Raw genomic sequence first — 12673 nt, forward strand, 5'->3', positions numbered from 1 at the left:
ATTTGATCCATCTATGGCTGATTTTAGTCTGGCTGCTTCCTGAAGGCTTTGGTCACTTGGCTGCCTTCTTGGGTCCTGGGGAACCTGAGGATCCCAAATTTCACGGTGCTCCAGCCTTGTGCAGTAGGACATTTTTGTGGGATTTGGGTCCTCGGCTTTTCCAGGATCCTGCAAGAAGGCTCAGTAATATTATGTTGGAGCACTTTTTTTTTTTTTTTTTTTTGCTTTTACAAAGACTTTTTATTTAGGGAGGTAAGTGCTGCAAAAAAGCAGATGTTGCGTTTTTCTTTTACAAAAATGATGCTTTCTTTTTTAAAAGTATTCAGAAGATCATGTGATACAACTACAGGTTACATAAAGTTACACGAGGTTACATAAGGAATGAACATTGTAATTGCGAAGTCCAGTGGCACTAGAAAAGCATCAAATGCCATTGGAACAATGAAGGTGCCAACCTCTTGGTTTCGGATTAGAGAAAATAGAGGACGATGTGCAAGGAAAAAAGAGGATTGCGACGTCTGAAAGTTGAAGAAGATAAAGAAAGGAAAATTGTGGCCCACTCGAGGCATTATTGTCTTCCAGACTGGGAATTTTCGTCTGAATTTCGCTTTAATTTTTTTTTTTTTCCACCTCAGGAGGCCATGACAGATGCTGCAGGAAGATGGTCAGGTGTTTGTTTTTTTGCTCGTTTGTTATGGCTTTCTGTAAGTTCAACAAAGCTGTTAAATTTTGCAATGTTTGGACTCCAGAATTGGGTGCCGGGATGTTTCCTGTGGCTGATGCTGCTCGTTTTCCTCTTTACTCTCATGATCTGCAAATTTCCTCTACAGTACGAGCTGCAATTCCTAACTGAAGATAAAACAAAGCCCCTTTCTCATTATTTTGGCTCGTCACCCTGCCCATCTCTGCAATACGTAAGGGAGTGCAGATCCTTCATTGGCTTACCTCCCCGACGGATTATAGGTCAATCTGTGTTGTGATCTAGTTACAGAGAGGGGATTGTGCGATCTCATCCTCTGACCAGATGATTCCTTCCACCCTGCTTCCTTTTTGCTCCCATCCTTTTTATTGCCTCCACCATGGCCAAAACTTCAAGCTGCAGTTTATTGAAGCAGAATCTGCCTTTTGGATAATGCTGCCTTAAATGGGCATCAAAAGCACAGCCAGCGAGATGTGCGCAGAGTTTGTGCTTCGTCCTGGCTGGTGACACTCGTAAACCCTGACGTTGTCTAATGCTTTGTGCCAATAAGCTCTGCCAGCAGCCGTATACATAGCAGATGGTTAAAGTCGACCTTGTCGATCAAATTCCCAACTTTAAATGAATGAGCAAGGGTACACAATCAGCATGACGGAGTCGCATTATGATTTAAGGTGCAAGCGTACATCTTGTTGTGAAAAAAACCCAACTACTCCTAGTCTTTTTATGTGACCCCAATCCTGGCCAGCTTGGCTCACACCCTCTGCCTATCAGGAAAGTTGTGGCTGTTTCACATAATTAACCACTTCCAGTCCGGACACTTTCACCCCCTTCCTGTCCAGGCCAATTTTCAGCTCTATCGCATTTAGACAATTGCGCGGAAATGCAACACTGTACCCATATGAATTTTTTAGCATTTTTTGAGACAGATAAAGCTTAATTTTGGTGGTATTTATTCACTGTTGGGATTTTAATTTTTTTTGCTATGTAAATGAAAAAGTCCAAAAATTTTGAAAAAGTGTTTTTCTTATAAAATATTGCAAATAAATAGTATTTCATCATAAATCTTGGCCAAAATTTATTCAGTTATCTTTTTAATAAAAAAAAAAACCCAAATTAGTTTATAACCAAAAATTATAATTTTTAAGCATTTTTTTAAATTTTTAAAAAAATTTTTATAGTTTTTTTTTTTACATACTATCACCCTAGCAGTACAGTGTCACCATGGTGACATTGTACTACTTGTGGGGGGTGAGGAAGATTTTTTTTTCTTTTTTTACACTGATTGCTTTTACACCCATAAAGGCTGTAAAAGCAATAATTTCTCCTTCTCTCTAGCTGCATTCATGCAGCCATTGAGAACTACAGTGTGAGCTGTGATTGGTCACAGCTTGTCACGTGGTACAAGGCTGTTGGGAATAGCCCTATACCATGTGACCTCTGTGATCATTCACAGATTTCACACGTAGTAAGCAATGATGTCAGAAGTGACATCTTGCTTACTACTCTGCGTGTGATCACTGATTGGCCAATCAGTGGTCACATGATCGGGACCTCGCACAGAGGTCCCATCCGACGATCGGTGTTCCACTGTGTCCGGAGGACACAGCGGGCACCGGATCGCGGTGCTGCACGCTCCCAGGTAACATGCACAAGCAGGGTGCAGGGAGGCTGTTTATAAACGGCCACCCGACTCTGCACTGCCACCGTCCGGCCGTTTATATAAAATGGCCAGACGGGAAGTGGTTAAAGACTGGATGGGTCTATAGTCAATCTGACAGACCCTGTCTGGTAGACTTGCAGTGAGGATCAGCAAGGTGCAACCGTTAGGCAGCAGGAGGTGTTTTTTTTTTTGAGAAAAAGCTCAAGATAACAGTCCAGAACAGCCAGTTCCAATTACAGGGTAGTGATAATTCAGCAAGAAGACTTGTACGTGTCACAAGAAGTCATTCAGAAAATGAGATAATCTGGGTATATGCAACCTCACAATAAAATCCCATCAACAATGAGATGTGTGGGACTGAGGCCTGGAGTGTCCATCCAATGACCCCATAGCATCTAAAGGTTCCAGGGCATCCCCTATGTTGATAAATAAGGCGTTGTAGTCTAAGCATCTCACCCATGTGTTTTCCCCAATCCGGGTGTGTAGGTGGGTCACAGGACTTCCATTGTATGAGGATAAACCTATGTGCCTTTGTGTTGCATTTAGTTGATGAAATAAATATATAAACATTTGACTGAACAATACAACTAGAGAGGTCTGGTCCTCTGCTGTGTGCTGTAGTCCCTTCTGCCTATGTCACTGAGGAACTGAGTAGTCTGTGGGGGCTTCCACATGGAACCACAGCCCAAAGTAGGGGACTTGGCCTCTGAAACATCAGAATTATGTCCAGGCAGGGGCGGACTGACCATTTGGAAACTCGGGCACTGCCCAAGGGCCCGGGGTCAGTAGGGGGCCCCATGAGATGCCCCTGGTACCTTTTTCATAGGCTTTTTTGAGTTTGGGCAAGGACACAGGGGCCCCATGATCCCTTATTGCCCGGGGGCCCCATGAGTTCTCAGTCTGCCCCTGTGTCCAGGGTTATGTCCGATGCATGTGATTGTTCAGCCACTATAGCTGTGCAGCAGAGTATTTATTGCTGGCACGGGTTTAATCATTAAATCCAAACAATGTAGGGATCTCAGTTTGACCTGGTGTCATTTAATCTGCAATATGTGGAGAGGGAGAAGCAGATGAGCTCTTCAGTCTACTGCTTTTCCTTTCACTGTCCATTCACAGGCTGGGAGAGGTCCAAGATGTGGAAATGTTACTGAACTGCAGCAGAGAAAACTCTGGTCTCCTGCCCCTGGCAGTGCTGTGAAAATCTTAGGACTGTATGGGCAGAGATACAAATGCTATGGCAGGTAAAACAGCTCCATTCTTAGATTGTAAGCTCCCAGGATCAGGCCTTCCTAACCCTCTTGTATTGAACTGTATTGTTGCTGTATTGTCTCCCGTTATATTGTAAAGCGCTGAGCAAACTGTTGGCACCATATAAATCCTGTATAATAATATATGATTCATAGTAAGTTACATAGTAAGCTGGTTGAAAAAAGACAAAATTCCATCCAGTTCAACCATAAAAAACACGCATTTTGCGGTTCGTTGAGTTCAGCTTCAATTTTCCATCACCAGCAACATGTTCTTGCCTTCCTTTTGCTCCCCGTCTTTCTGGTCCCTTTGGAACCAAAAAGAAATACTTATTTTTTTCTTCCATCGATGGGGATTCTTTAACCTGCCCTGTGTCAGAGGGATCAGAGAGCGCTTAAATCTATACAGCAGCAAAGTGCACTAAAAGGAAACCTGAAACCTTCAATAGCATGTGTGATCAAAACAATGCAGCGCTGAAAATACATCCAGCAGTATTATTGCTAAAATTAGTGCAAATAATTCATAAAGTGCAAAGTTCATATATATTGTGTGATTATTTGGTATGACGATATACAATAAATGAAAAGTCCATATGAGTGTGATATATTGTCCTTAATTGTTGATGTAAAAGTGAAAATACTGTGCTCAGGTGAAGATACACTCCATGTGACATATATTCCATTCGGTGAAGTGCAGGGAATATGGTAAAAATGCACACTCACCAGATGCACATTTAAAAATACGCAGTACAATATATAAGATGTAGTCAGCCAGAGGTCCCCTTTAAGGTGGAATGGGTGTACAGCCTGGAAAGGATCTCCCTCCTCTGGATCTTGGCGCTGCCCTGCAGCTTAGTGTCACATTGGGATTCTGTAGATTAATTGCTCAATGTAGATCCAAAAAGAAGGGTGCTTATAGTGTAGAAATGTTAAGTATTTATTCAGATAAAAAGCATGTCATCCAAGTGGAAGAAATCTCATTACAAGCAGAGCTGCATAGAAAACGCTGACCAGCCAAAATTAAAGATGGCCACCGGACCTTCGTGAGGCTCCGGCGGTGTGAAGTCACGGCGTACGGCTCTTCCTTGACGCGTTTGCATGCCACACACGTTTTCAAAAAGGGGTGTGCCTGTCAAACCTGCCCTGCTTCTTCAATTTGACGTTGCCGATGCTTGGTGATTGGCCTACAGTTGTCAGGAGGCGGTGGGGAGACCTCAACCTTGTGGAAGCTTCAAGTTACTTGGGGTTTCTCCTCTTTGCTCCAAGTAGAAGGAAGTATAACATGCAACAGGGGATGGTTTTACACTGAGCCCATTGCTTTGCCTTGCATGGGTCACTCTCATTATATTTTGCTCATGCCTACCCTTGCTGGGGGGTCCTTAACAATGGCCCTCTGTTCTCCTAGATTGTAAGCGCTCAGGATCAGGGCCCTCTGTTCTCCTAGATTGTACGCTCTCAGGATCAGGGCCCTCTGTTCTCCTAGATTGTACGCTCTCAGGATCAGGGCCCTCTGTTCTCCTAGATTGTAAGCTCTCAGGATCAGGGCCCTCTGTTCTCCTAGATTGTAAGCTCTCGGGATCAGGGCCCTCTGTTCTCCTAGATGGTAAACTCTCGGGATCAGGGCCCTCTGTTCTCCTAGATTGTAAGCTCTCAGGATCAGGGCCCTCTGTTCTCCTAGATTGTAAGCTCTCAGGATCAGGGCCCTCTGTTCTCCTAGATTGTAAGCTCTAGGGATCAGGGCCCTCTGTTCTCCTAGATTGTAAGCTCTAGGGATCAGGGCCCTCTGTTCTCCTAGATTGTAAGCTCTCGGGATCAGGGCCCTCTGTTCTCCTAGATTGTAAGCTCTCGGGATCAGGGCCCTCTGTTCTCCTAGATTGTAAGCTCTCGGGATCAGGGCCCTCTGTTCTCCTAGATTGTAAGCTCTCGGGATCAGGGCCCTCTGTTCTCCTAGATTGTAAGCTCTCGGGATCAGGGCCATCTGTTCTCCTAGATTGTAAGCTCTCGGGATCAGGGCCCTCTGTTCTCCTAGATTGTATGCTCTCAGGATCAGGGCCCTCTGTTCTCCTAGATTGTATGCTCTCAGGATCAGGAGGGCCCTCTGTTCTCCTAGATTGTAAGCTCTCAGGATCAGGAGGGCCCTCTGTTCTCCTAGATTGTACACTCTCAGGATCAGGGCCCTCTGTTCTCCTAGATTGTAAGCTCTCAGGATCAGGAGGGCCCTCTGTTCTCCTAGATTGTAAGCTCTCAGGATCAGGAGGGCCCTCTGTTCTCCTAGATTGTAAGCTCTCAGGATCAGGAGGGCCCTCTGTTCTCCTAGATTTTAAGCTCTCAGGATCAGGGCCCTCTGTTCTCCTAGATTGTACGCTCTCAGGATCAGGGCCCTCTGTTCTCCTAGATTGTAAGCTCTCAGGATCAGGGCCCCCTGTTCTTCTAGATTGTAAGCTCTTAGGAGCAGGGCCATCTGTTCTCCTAGATTGTAAGCCCTCAGGATCAGGGCCATCTGTTCTCCTAGATTGTAAGCTCTCAGGATCAGGGCCCCCTGTTCTTCTAGATTGTAAGCTCTTAGGAGCAGGGCCCCCTGTTCTCCTAGATTGTAAGCTCTCAGGATCAGGGCCCTCTGTTCTCCTAGATTGTAAGCTCTCGGGATCAGGGCCCTCTGTTCTCCTAGATTGTAAGCTCTCAGGATCAGGGCCCTCTGTTTCCTCTTGTACCAAATTGTATTGTAACTGTAATGTCTGCCTTCATTTTGTAAAGTGCTGAGCAAACTGTTGGCGCTATATAAATCCTGTATAGTAATAATAATCACAAAGAGGGGAAATCAGACGTAAACCAAACAGCATTTTTTTTTGGTCGCTTCAGTTTCTGTAGGTAACACCACCTTGCCTTGTCTACATCGATGTCTTGAGCGTCCCCATGATGGCTGACATCCACTCGTGACCCGCGCACTCGAGACATTTCCTACTGCTTGACTCCCAGCAATATTTGGATGATGTATGGGGCTTTTTTTCTGCCAAAGGGGGGGGGGGCGCTCTGATTTGTTACTTACCCATAGGAGATATTGTTTGTGTGCTCTGCTGATCTGTTCTGCCTCAAGACAAAAGTAAATGGAGACGTGGAAACTGGAGCCAGCTCTGCAAGACCGGGGTTTTCTCAATATTGATGCCCGTGTGACTGTTGGATGCCTTGGGGAAATTGTTGGTTTTGTTGGCGTGTAGTGTACTGTTACTCTACTCACTTTCAAACTGAACTCCAGGCAGATATAGAAGAACATTCTTTAATCCAACTATGTATTTATTTCAGGGGAGGGGGAATTAAACGCATATTTAAAATGTAGGCAATTGCGAACAATGAACTTCTTATATGGTCCTTTTTTGGTATGTTAAAGCTGAAGTTGGGTTCACTTCTATGTGAACATTCCTGGTTCCTCCATACCCCCTCATCAACATGCTAATGACATTTGGAGTCCCACTCCTTTTTTGTATAATTAGCCACATTGTAATGTGCACCTATAGTGATGTGATGTTTGGATGCTTATATGGTGACATGTAGAAAGTACCTTTTTTTTTTTTCAGTTGTCTTCTCCGTGATTTATGGTCACAGCCGCCTAGGCGACTACGTCATCAGCCTGGTCTGTTGACTCCTGGGATATCTATGTTGTTGATCCCAGGAGTCTTCAGGGATCATGACCAGAATAAAGCACTCCTCGCAGTGTCATTACTGCGCAGGAGCGAGATCGGGAGGTGCATGCTAGGGAGCCAGCTGCACGAAATCCAGGAAATGAAGCCAGGACGGCTTAAGCTGCCCATATCCTCTATGGCCGCATTGAATTGAGGGAGAAAAGAGAAATGATCATTTAGTACGTAATTATAATGTCCACATGGCCAGCAATATCCATTGCAGTTCTGGTGAATTACAACCATCTCAATCATGGGATTAGTATAATTTTGGCTAAGAGACCGGAACTCCGCTTTAAGTAAAACCATTCCATTTTCATTACACAGTATACCTAACATTGGACCCAGTGACCTCAGCGCTGGGTCTCTATGCTTCTTTAAAGTGTTACTAAACCCCCAACCGTAAAATCAGTCTGTATATGCAGTAAAGCATGCTTGTTATACTCACTGTGGAACCTAAGGGGTTAATCCTCTGCATTGTGTAAAAACGCTGTGTGATCCTGTCTCTGTGTCTCCCCTTCTTCCAGTGTCCCCCTCTTATCTCCTGATAAGACATATCATATGGAGACACTCTGCACATGTTCAGTTTAGTGTGTATTGCTAGAGAGGTTTTATTTTTTTTTTTTTTGGGAGAGTGCATGTGATCAGTATAGGGCAAATCAGCACTGTCCAGACAGAGGTTAGCGATTCTGTATCCTCCTAGAGCAGAAAGAAAATTCCTCCTAAAAGCTTTAATATGTGCTCAGCTAGACACTGATAGAAGTCACAAGACTGCTATATACTGATGAGAAAAGGGATTTAGCAGTTTATATTTACTAAAATAATTGCATTTCCATGTTGTACGTATTGTGGGAGACCGGATATAGTGAATGCGGGGTCCGGGGGGACCGGATATAGTGAATGCGGGGTCCGGGGGGCCCGGATGTAGTGAATGCGGGGTCCGGGGAGACCGGATGTAGTGAATGCGGGGTCCGGGGAGACCGGATGTAGTGAATGCGGGGTCCGGGGAGACCGGATGTAGTGAATGCGGGGTCCGGGGAGACCGGATGTAGTGAATGCGGGGTCCGGGGAGACCGGATGTAGTGAATGCGGGGTCCGGGGAGACCGGATGTAGTGAATGCGGGGTCCGGGGAGACCGGATGTAGTGAATGCGGGGTCCGGGGAGACCGGATGTAGTGAATGCGGGGTCCGGGGAGACCGGATGTAGTGAATGCGGGGTCCGGGGAGACCGGATGTAGTGAATGCGGGGTCCGGGGAGACCGGATGTAGTGAATGCGGGGTCCGGGGAGAACGGATGTAGTGAATGCGGGGTCCGGGGAGAACGGATGTAGTGAATGCGGGGTCCGGGGGGACCGGGGAGAACGGATGTAGTGAATGCGGGGTCTGGGGAGAGCGGATATAGTGAATGCGGGGTCTGGGGAGAGCGGATATAGTGAATGCGGGGTCCGGGGAGAGCGGATATAGTGAATGCGGGGTCCGGGGAGAGCGGATATAGTGAATGCGGGGTCCGGGGAGAGCGGATATAGTGAATGCGGGGTCCGGGGAGAGCGGATATAGTGAATGCGGGGTCCGGGGGGACCGGGGAGACCGGATGTAGTGAATGCGGGGTCCGGGGAGAGCGGATGTAGTGAATGCGGGGTCCGAGGAGAGCGGATGTAGTGAATGCGGGGTCCGGGGAGAGCGGATGTAGTGAATGCGGGGTCCGGGGAGAGCGGATGTAGTGAATGCGGGGTCCGGGGAGAGCGGATGTAGTGAATGCGGGGTCCGGGGAGAGCGGATGTAGTGAATGCGGGGTCCGGGGAGAGCGGATGTAGTGAATGCGGGGTCCGGGGAGAGCGGATGTAGTGAATGCGGGGTCCGGGGAGAGCGGATGTAGTGAATGCGGGGTCCGGGGAGAGCGGATGTAGTGAATGCGGGGTCCGGGGAGACCGGATATAGTGAATGCGGGGTCCGGGGAGACCGGATATAGTGAATGCAGCCACTAAGGCTGCCAGGACTTGCAGTTCATTCATTCATGGAAGTCTGAATGAGTGACGTGGCGGAGCCTCGCATGGCCATGCTGTTTTTAAATTTGACAGATAGTACACTGAAACTTCGCCATGTCATATCTGTCAGAGGGAGGGGGGGCGGGTGGTGGTTGCAGCTATGGGAATATGTTACATGTTCAGCCTTAAAAATGGGTGGAACATGTAACATGTTTCCAAAGGTGAACATATCCTTTAAGCCAAGGGTCTCCAAACTTTCTAAACGAAGGGCCAGTTTACTGTCCATCAGACGTTCGGGGGTCGGACTGTGGCCAGTGGGAGTAGAAATTGTCCCGGCATCAGTGGTAGTAAACAGCACATCTCTGGTATTAGGGGCAGAAATAGCACCCCTTCATTGGTGTAAGTCGAAGGATCGGTGCCCAATTGTTGGTGTCAGCAGGAGGAATGGTGCCTAGTTGTGTCAGTGGGAGGAATAGTGCCCCATCATTGGTATCAGTGGGAGGAATGGTGCCCCATCATTGGTGTTGGTGGCAGGAATAGTGTCCTATTGGTGTCAGTGGGGGGAAATAGTGCCCCATCAATGGTGTCAGTGGGGGGATAGTGCCCCATCGTTGGTGTCAGTGAGAGAAATATTGCCTCATAATTGGTGTCAGTGGGAGAAATAGTGCCTCATAATTGGTGTCAGTGGGAGGAATAGTACCCTATCATTGGTGTCAGGTTGAGGAATAGGGTCCTATTGTTGGTGTCATTGGGAAGAAATGGTGCCCCATCATTGGTGTCAGTGGCAGGAATAGTGCCCCATCATTGCTGTTGGTGGCAGAAGTAGTGTCTCATCATTGGTGTTGGTGGCAGGAATAGTGTCCTTTTGTTGGTGTCAGTGGAGGGAAATAGTGCCACATCAGTGGTGTCAGTGGAAGGGATAGTGCAACATCGTTGGTGTCAGTGGGAGAACTAGTGCCTCATTGTTGATGTCAGTAGCAGTAATTATACCCCATTGTTGGTGGAAGGAAAGAAATCGTGTATCAGTGTGAGAAAAAGTGCTCCGAGGGCCATATAAAGGCAAGCAAAGGGCCACAGTTTGGAGACCACTGCTTTAAGCTTTGACAGTAAAACCTGGAAGCCGATTGGTTACTATGCACAGCTGTACCAGATCCTGGGTGCACCAGGTTTTGTAAATCTGCTCCATAGTTTCCTGATAATGCCCGCATGCAATACTGAGCGTCTATGGTTGAAAGAACTGAAATCCAGTGCATGAACGGGGGATGGGCCAGGGACGGTCAGGTTGGGGAGTAAAGCTCACAGTGTGCAGTAAAATCAGGGTAAACAATTTCAGTACAAGGGATGAGCCTGTGCTAATGTGCAGGACTAATAGTCACGCTTTAAATATGGTATTGAAAACGTATTTTTATGTCTTTTTCAAAAAGTGTAAAAAAAAAAAAAAAAGCTGTTGATCCTGCCAGAAATGTCAGCTAATGACATCCAGTGCTTTGTTTTCTGGTTACATTGTTCCCAGTTATCTCTGAGGACTAGTGTTTGAGCTTGATAGATCACCCAGCCTGCCCATAGATGGATCGAATCTCGGCTGGCCCCTGCTGAACCGGCCAAAATTCCATCCACCTCTGGCCAGGCGAAAACTAATAAATACAACTTATGGATCCACCCATTCCATCCACCTCTGGCCAGATGAAAACAACTAAATACAACTAATGGATCCACCCATTCCACCCATATATATATATATATATGGGGTTTTTTTGTTGTTGGGTTTAGATGCATTTTAGGAGGTCAGCCATGGTGGCCCTTGTATGTGTCTCATATCTGGTTTCCCTCAAGTTCATCCAGTCATGTATATGAAAGTTTTGTCAAATGTTTTGAATCTGCCATCTAATGATGATCATTTGTTCTTCCACAGAAATGGCAGCGGAGGTTCTTCATCCTATACGAGCACGGCCTGCTGCGTTACGCCCTGGACGAGATGGTAAGACGTCCTTTACCCGGCATCAATAGAGCCGTCAAGAGTTTTTTTTTATCTACTGGTGGCGCCCAGCTTGTGTCGGATACTGTCACGTTATATAATGTAATGTTTGATTTGCAGTGAACTGTATATTATTCATGGTATGCAGAGAATGAGTCCGTTACCCCGGCTGGAGTGGAGGATCAGGTTTTCTGTTTGGGCTCTGTGTGTGAAACGGTGAGCAGTCATTTCCACACACTCTTACTACCTCAACATACTTCTCGTGGAATTTCCTTCCAGGCGGTTGTTGTTGAGTTGCGTTCTTGGAAGTTTACAAGTTCACGTATGTTTTTAGATGTCGGTCTTTTCTTTTTTTTTTGAATTGTCTTGGTATTTCTCGATCTATTAACCACTTGAGCTCCGAAAGGTTTTACCCCTTCCAGGACATTTTTTCCTGTTATAACTGTTAATTGCGCGGTCATGCAAAGCTGTGCCAAAATTTTATATCATTTTTTCACATAAATAGAGCTTTCTTTTGGGGGGTTTTAACATTTTTATTATATAAACGAAAAAGCACATTTTGATAAAAATTTATTTTTTTGCTGTAAGGGCCCTTTCACACGGGCGGACCGTTGGGGTCCACCTGTCTGTTTTTCAGACGGACCTGACTGGATTGTGCATTGCAGCCTGTGCAGCGGCAGATGTAAACAGACATGTCCGTAACCAAAAGGGTTGAGTTTCTGGCTGCTCATCCCTATATAAATACATGTACCCAAAGAACCCCCAGTGGGACTTTAATGCAGCAATAGGATCATACATATTTTGAAAAAGACATTTGGTTAAAAAAAGATTATCAACTTTGTTACATACACATTTCTATCGTAATGTTAAATATATGATTTCTAAAAAGAATATTGCTCTGACAGTATTCTTACAAGAAAACTCTTAATACAAAAATATGAAGCCACAAAGAAAAGAGAAAAAGACCTCGACGCGTTTCGACCATTCCATATTCTAGATCTTCCTCAGGGGGCATGAAAGACGAATGACTTTCTAGTAAATATATAAACACTCATAAATGAATATACCAAAAAAATAAACAGATAACGTGTCACTGGGGGTTCTTTAAGTACAAACAGTCATGTCCATTTCCACCCGCCGGCATCCGGCCCGTTTCCACCCGCCGGCATCCGGCCCGTTTCCACCCGCCGGCATCCGGCCCGTTTCCACCCGCCGGCATCCGGCCCGTTTCCACCCGCCGGCATCCGGCCCGTTTCCACCCGCCGGCATCCGGCCCGTTTCCACCCGCCGGCATCCGGCCCGTTTCCACCCGCCGGCATCCGGCCCGTTTCCACCCGCCGGCATCCGGTCCGTTTCCAAAAAAATGGATCCCCATCCATTTGGCAGCTCGGATGACAGTCAGATGTAAATGGACAAGCAACCGCCCCATAGA

At 46.4% G+C, this 12673-nt stretch overlaps 1 protein-coding gene across 7 annotated transcripts in view; it reads left to right on the top strand.

The window, feature by feature from the left end:
* The window catches only part of MPRIP (myosin phosphatase Rho interacting protein), a 277723-nt gene that overhangs the window by 48124 nt on the left and 216926 nt on the right, over positions 1–12673 (top strand). For all 7 annotated transcript variants that reach the window (XM_089662965.1, XM_089662962.1, XM_089662960.1 and 4 more), the window contains exon 3: positions 11179–11244. In XM_089662965.1, coding sequence (XP_089519091.1) covers positions 11179–11244 — 66 coding nt within the window. The remainder of the gene's footprint in view (positions 1–11178; positions 11245–12673) is intronic.

This window comes from Staurois parvus, unplaced genomic scaffold (genome assembly GCF_062004578.1).
Source record: "Staurois parvus isolate SC_StPar_1 unplaced genomic scaffold, SC_StPar_1.0 ptg001591l, whole genome shotgun sequence".
Taxonomy (NCBI): domain Eukaryota; kingdom Metazoa; phylum Chordata; class Amphibia; order Anura; family Ranidae; genus Staurois; species Staurois parvus.